Source organism: Melozone crissalis, unplaced genomic scaffold (genome assembly GCF_028551555.1).
Source record: "Melozone crissalis strain CALT ecotype California unplaced genomic scaffold, PUWL_Pcris_2 ptg000068l_1, whole genome shotgun sequence".
NCBI lineage: Eukaryota > Metazoa > Chordata > Aves > Passeriformes > Passerellidae > Melozone > Melozone crissalis.
This window is the reverse complement of record NW_026535846.1, coordinates 13,932,415-13,939,643: the sequence shown is the minus strand read 5'-3', so window position 1 is coordinate 13,939,643 and position 7,229 is coordinate 13,932,415. Positions and strand designations below refer to the sequence as shown.

General features: G+C 41.8%; 1 protein-coding gene across 1 annotated transcript; it reads left to right on the top strand.

Moving 5' to 3' along the window:
* Nucleotides 1-749: 749 nt before the first annotated feature.
* On the top strand, nt 750-6,799 carry MCTS1 (MCTS1 re-initiation and release factor). Its single transcript, XM_054289557.1, has 6 exons — nt 750-848; nt 1,494-1,646; nt 2,319-2,416; nt 3,516-3,649; nt 4,659-4,726; nt 6,577-6,799. The coding sequence occupies exons 1-6, from the start codon at nt 838-840 to the stop codon at nt 6,656-6,658; spliced, it is 546 nt and encodes a 181-aa protein (XP_054145532.1). The 5' UTR covers nt 750-837; the 3' UTR covers nt 6,659-6,799.
* Nucleotides 6,800-7,229: the final 430 nt, after the last annotated feature.

Here is a 7,229-nt window from a genome sequence, read left to right as displayed (position 1 = left end):
TCCCTGACTCTAAAAAGAGACTGGGTAATCACCTGCATGTCTGTTTATATAGCAAACACGAGCCTAAAGAACAAACACAGGTCTGCTTCTCAAAGAGTGAAAAAGCAGTGTGGTGAATTCTACCTGCCTATGCCTTTCTATTCACAATTGCTGCATCGTGATGGCAAAACCTAATTTGATTCTAAAAAACACTATGGATGGCTCTCTCCACCAGAATCCATCTGTCTGGATGAGATCTCTACAAGCCAGGCTTCTGCTCCCTCCCCACCCTGAAGATGTGGCACTGTCACTTGGGCCTGATTCCCTGCCCAGCTCCAGTACCGGCTATTTGACAAGAACTCTATTTTTTCCCCCCCAGAATGCTGTTGACAGTATCTTGTGTCCTCTGAAGCTGTCGCGAGGATAGCTTCTGCTCTGCTAGTTTGAAGATGGCTGTGTTTTGTCCAGTTAAACATATTTTGTGTTTAAATGAAGCCAGTAGCTATTAGCACTTCGCTCTTCTTATTTTACCAAAAAGCGATCTATTACCTGGGAAACAGCGCCGTGCCTGTCAGTACCAGGCAGCCGGTGGCTGTGAAAGCCCAATAATAATAACAATAATAACAATAATAACAATAATACTGTGTTGTGCGGGGGGCAGCGGCGGGCAGGGGGCGATGCGAGGCGGGCGGCGCAGGCACCGCCCCGGCGCTGCCGGCTGGCCCCGCCCGTTCCGCGGGGATGGAGCGGCGCTTCCGGCGGGCGCGGAGCGAGGCACGGCCTGGCCGGAGCCGCGTGTGAGCAGCGCCGAGGCTGTGGCTGCCCGCCCGCCGCCGGCCCGGCCTGCCCGCCCGCAGGATGTTCAAGAAGTGAGTGCGGCCGGGCTGGGGGCGCGGGGGAAGGAAGGGAAGGGAAGGGAGGGGAAGGGAAGGGAAGGGAAGGGAAGGGACCGGGCGCCCCCTCGGCCCCGGGCCCGGCGCCCCCTCAGCCCCGGGCTCGGCGCTGCGCTGGCGGGAGCGGCCCCGCGGCCTCCTCGGGCCCCGCCGTCCGCAGCCCTCGGCTTTGCCCTGGGTACTCGCTCGGTAAATGGAGCTGAGTCATTAACTTATCCCAACTTGGGCTGGTACAGAGCGCCGGTCGTGTTTCTGTGGTGGACGTGGAGGGTTCGCCTCGGAGCAGGGCTGTGGGTGTTTGTGTTGCCGGCATAGTTCTCTTGGAGTTGGGTAAAATAGCGCCATGGGCCGGGGTTTATCTGTGACGCTGAACACGCGCTGTGGCCGTACGAAAAGTTTAGGGGTGAAGACAGGCTACAAAGGGAGGACCCCCTGCCTTCCCCCAGCCCAGGTGTTCCCCAGGGACAAATTTAACATTAATGAAATCCTGCATTTGAAAGCTGGACAGTCAGTCTGCTGTTAGACCTCTATAGTGAATCTATAAACACTTCTGAAGATAGCTACTGAAAAATACATCTTTTGAGGAACAAACTGCATTTCTAAAACACTTTCATTTGACAGATTTGATGAAAAGGAGAATGTATCAAACTGTATCCAGCTGAAGACTTCAGTTATTAAAGGTATCAAGAATCAACTGATAGACCAATTTCCTGTTATTGAACCATGGCTAAACCAAATCATGCCAAAGAAAGATCCAGTCAAAATAGTAAGATGGTAAGTATCTCTTCTCTTCAACTTTGCTTTCAAGGTGCTAGGATTGCTTCCTTTGTATGTTTCCTTTGTACAGTAAATAAACCTACCACATTTGATAGGCGTCCATCATCTCTTAATAGCTAGTTAGAAAGTTATGCTTTAAAGGCCCATGCTAGTAGGATGCTTGAGAAACTTAAAAATGCTTCCTAGTAGCTAATGTGCAGTGTACTCAGGGTCTCTCCAAGGATCAGCCTGTTGTTGAAGGGAAGTATTCAGCTTTATGCACATGGAAGCTCAAAATTGTTTGGATTCCTGTCAGTAACAGTTTGTACTATTTTTGGGCTTCCATGTATTATCTCGATTATTTTACTTTTTTTTTAAATAGAGGGTAGTACATTTTTGCTGAATCCTCATTATTTGCTCTTTGTATTGCATTTAAAAAGCAGCGCCAAGGAAATGCAGTTTGTGTATTTGGTCAGTAGGTTTCTTTTTTCTCCAAGGGGGAAGAAGGAGACCACTGCTGAAGAACAAGTCATAAAAAAAGATAATATTTTTGGTTTTAAATTTTGTTGCTAATTGACTGTTTTTATTCTCAGGTGCTAAGATAGACCAGACGCCATTAAGTAAAATACTGTAGTTCAAGTGTAGAAGGGTTAAGTAGCTCTTGGATTTTCTTTTTTTTTAATCTTGCAGTCATGAACATATAGAAATCCTCACTGTGAATGGGGAGTTGCTGTTCTTCAGGCAAAGAGAAGGGATTTTTTACCCGACGCTAAGGTTGCTTCACAAATGTAAGTTTTCTGAGGGGGGCTGTGCTGGGAAGAGCAGGGTGACAGTGTGATTCCACAGGACATCTCTAGAAACAAATTAAAAAGAGCCTCCATTCCATATATTCCATGCAAATGCATGTTCCAGAATATGTTAAAGACACAGTATGCTTTCTTAACTGGAATTTATTAATTTTCTGTTTCACATGTCTATGCTAATTGCCTCCATGCTATATGCTAAGCAATCTGAACTTAAGTAAGAATTAAGCTGTGTAAAACTCTGTAAAAAATCTTGAAAGGCTCTCTTGGAACAGAGATATAAGTTTGTTATTGTTGGTCCCTGTCTTTTTTCTTTCAAGTCTTTGTATTATACAAATACTTGTAAGTTCTTACTAGAAAAATATTCTGTCTTCCTGAGTTTAATGATGTATATCTGTCTCCTGTAGAAACTTAGGCTGCATGCTTTTTACTTTTCACAATTCGCTCTTGCAATATTTTCTTGCTGTTCTGCTTGATTGTGTTACTCTGTTTTGAATCCCAAAGAACATTATTCAGTCAGATCTCAGTGTTGGAAATGCTTCAGGAGTGTGCCTGCCCTTGAAGGATGGCTTGGAGAGCTGACAGCTTTCATGAACTTTGTCTGTGTTTGCCTTTTTTGTTCTGTTAATGTTAAACGGTTTTCCTTGCATATTGGAGTAATTTGTAAGAGTATGTGGAATTTACAGGATTTAAGACCCCTTGGTTTTAAGATCTCTTAGGATGGGCTCTTGTGTGGCTGTTTGTCCTAGGGGAAAATTGCTTAGTCTGTGCTTAGTCTGTGGGTCTGAGAGTGTGCAGGAGCCATAGCCTGAAGTGCTGGAATACCTTTGGTTCTCAGATAAAAGATGCAAAATGGGAGAACAGTGTTTGTGTCCTTTTGGGTCAGTACCTGTGTCCTTTGGGGTCAATATTTGTGTCCCTTTGGGACAGTACCACCCAGCAGGAGCTCTGGTAATTGTTTCTCATACTTCTACCCTTGCAGGACACTCTAGATCTCACTGCCCTGTTTAAACTGACTTTACAATGAGCTGTTCATGTTGTCTGGTGCTGTATTAATGGCAATGCTGTGTCTTTCCCCTCCTAGACCCATTTATTCTCCCGCATCAGCAGGTTGATAAAGGCGCCATTAAATTTGTCCTGAGTGGAGCTAATATAATGTGCCCTGGCCTGACATCTCCTGGAGCAAAGCTTTACCCTGCTGCTGTTGACACTGTTGTTGTATCCTTTTTAAATCTGAATTATTGCTCACTGTGAGATGAGTTCTCAATTGATTATTATCTGTATTACTTTGAGTTTTAATTGGATTTCATGAAATAACTAATAATCAGAAAGGAGCTGCGGAGGTTTAGATATTGCTTGGCAAGGTTAAAGTTGTTAATATTTTTTTCACTTACTGTACGTTCCAAACCACATAACTATTCCTGCTGTACTGTTGAGTGGGCTGCTGTTGCATTAATCTCATTGGTAAGTGGAGCTCCTTAGTGATTTTATGCAGGATGGTAAAAGTAGCTGAGGTGCAGTGATATTTGTGCCCTGCCTCCTTAGTCAATCATGTATTCCCTTCAGAAGAATTCTCTCCTATTCTTAGGGAATTAGGAAAGGTGAGTAGGATCAACTTTACTGCAGTCAGGACTCGCTCTCTGTGTCTGATGAAGTTAGTGTATGTCAAATGAAGAAAGTGTGCTAATTCACTCCTTATCTTACTGAGAAAAGAACCCTGAACAAATACAGCATTTACAGCACCAAGCTGTGCTGCTTTTGTTGTTAGCTGGATGCTATAGGAAAAGATCAGCAGTGAACATCATGTGTTGCTAAGCTCTGAAAAGGACACGTGATTTCAATACTTGTGGTTTTTAAATTGGTGTCTCAATTCTTCTGTGCCTTGGAATCTAAAATGGCCCCACAAACATGTGCTGTTTTGTTCCAGAAAGGCAGAGACTGTCATCTCTGTGTTAGGCACAAAGGGAGAAATTTAGCACTGGGAGATTTTTTCTGTAATTGCTGTTCCAAGTTCATAAATGCATGCTTTGTTCTGCACACTGATTCAGTTGTTAAATTCAGTGCATTGTTTTGCTTATCTTTAAGAACTGGAACTCTAGAATTACTAAAAGATTAAAAGTTCAATACTGGCTTTTGAAAGTATTTTTGGAAGTAATTTCTTCATATTGCTTTGACTTTTCTGAAATAGTTTAAAAAGAACTCTATTTTCCTTAGCAGTAATTTGTAGGCAATTATGGCAGAGGGGAAACAACATGCATTATGTGTGGGAGTAATGAAGATGTCAGCTGAGGACATGTAAGTGTTTTAAAAGCTGAAATATAACCTGTCCATGTTATTATTCTTGTGTTAGTTTGGAGGATAAGCACCACTGTCAGGGTTACTGCACTGCTGTTGCAGCATGTGTTGAGTACAGAGTACTACCTGGGCTAGGCAAGAGGTGTAATTTGGATTTGAGAGGATTGAAAACATTGAAGAGATTTTTGTCTGCAGAGACTCAAGTCCTGCTGGATCTTGGTTGCCTGTCCAGGCTTTTTTTTCTCTGTGGCCTGCTCTTTTTCCTCAGGGTGTACCCACAGCAGCCCAGCATCCCTGCTTGATGTGCTGACTAACTTAGCTGAACCTCTTGTGAAATTTAGAGTGATAAACAGAAAACTGTTTGAGAAGGAAAAGAGATACAGAAAATGGAAATGGATATTAGTTGTTCTTGGCTTTCAGATAGTGCTAAATCATAAGTAGCTAAATCACTTTGTCATTTTAAGTTCTATTAACATCTTGTAGGATGAGGTGCACCCAGCTGGTTTGGTCTGTGTTGGTTTCCAGACCTGTCACTTGGGGCAGTGAGAAAGCTTTTTTGGTGAAAACAAGTCACTTTCTTTAGTTGGGTAATTCTCAACAAGCCTGTCCTAAGTCGTAATAGTAGCACGAGGCAGAGAGGGGGGAATGTCTTGGAGGACAGGGATGGAGTGGGACTGCAGAAACCTGGATTTGGACCTGCTGTAGCTGTTGAGGAATTCTGTTCTTCAGGATTCTTTGTGGTGCTTCAAAAGACTCCAAGAGCAAGTAGAAAGAAAAGCTACCCGTGTCCCAGTCCTAAGAGAGCAGTGTCACACTGTGATCATTGCAAACCAAGGTCCTTTGTATACCTACCTTCAAATCCACCAGCCTTGCAGCTGAATATCCTGTTCCTGGGAGAAGCAACATGAACTGGAGAGGAAAATGAAGTGATACTCCTCTCTGCATCCTGTTGGCTGCTTTTTTTGTGTGACAATGTTCCACAATTTTCTGGTTTAGGCAGTGGGATTTCAATCTCTTGGTGTAATTACTACATATAATGTGTTAATATTGTGTTAGCAGCATTTCCCTTCCTGATACTTTTGGACAGGTTGTGTAGGTAATAGAACACTTGGTGTAAATAGAGTAAATTATATTCTCCACGGGAATGAAACTTGTTCTCACTCCCAAAAAGAGATTTGTTTTTTTTATTATGGCAAAACTAGTTCATTGGTGGTTTTTTTTTAATTGGAAAAATAAACAGACAGAAACCACTAATTTCTAAAAGATGACATGACTCAAAAGATAGTCAATACTATGGAGGATAGCATGTCTCTAACAAGCTGAAAGTCCTTGGCACATAAATTTAGCACTTTTCATTCTTTATGAAGTGGGTAGATGACCTGCAACTAGAAGTGAGGCAGCTCACCTGCATTTGATTGTGTCATTGGCACACTTGGAACCAGAACTTGTTAGATTCTGCATTCCAGTCATCTTGTACCACATCCTGTGCTTGGAGGGGAGGTGCACAATTGGAGGTGCTGTGCTACTTTGATGGAGAAATGGTAAAATGGAGAAAAGTAGCGGAAGTGTTGTCTGAAGAGCTGTGTCCCACAAAGAAGTAGTAAAAATGCTGTGGAAAGCTGTTTAAAAAACGTGGAAGGCAAATATTGTCCTCTTATCAGTCAGCAGTGTGGGCACATGTAATAACAAATATTGTTTCTTGTCCACCTGCTGTGGAAGACAATGACTTTGTGATTGGTAGCTTTCCCCTTCCAGTTGACAAATGTTGCAGTTTCTACTTGAAATAATGTATTTTGTAGTGCTCTCATATTTAACCTAACTAATACTGCTGTATATTTTTCCTCCTACAGTGAGAAGGTCAACAAAGGGATTGGTATTGAGAATATCCACTATTTAAATGATGGCCTTTGGCATATGAAGACATACAAGTGAAACAACAGGAACTGTTACTCCAAAGGAATGCACTTAGATTAAATGTGGACTGCTTTGTAATTCCTTGTTTTTAATGTGACTGAATGTACAAATTATTTTGTTCTGTGGCTATGCTAAATAAATCAGTTGAATGCAAAAGTACTGTTAGGCTACAATAGTTTTCTAGATTTCGTTTTATTACAGTTATTTTGTTTTGTCTTAAACCTGAGTCTTCAGTGACTGAAGATATTTGATGAAAGATTCTGCATGGACTGTGAGTAGACTATTTCAAGTGGAAAGGAGGAAAAAGCCAAGTAATGTTTACATTTTTGTGCTCTTCTAAAAGCATAATATAAAGTGTGTGTGAAATATAAATATGGTTTACAAAACCTCTGAAGCATTTCATATTTTTTCTTGACATCTTGTTAGTCTACCTAGTTTCTTGAATGTGGAGAAATCAGGTTTTTTGACATTATTTTTTAACTTATTAGGAGCATTAACTTCATTTTACTTAAGGATTTTCTCTTTTTAATACGCATTTATCTGTATAGGATTTATGAACTCAGACTGATATGTGGATTAGAAATTCTTT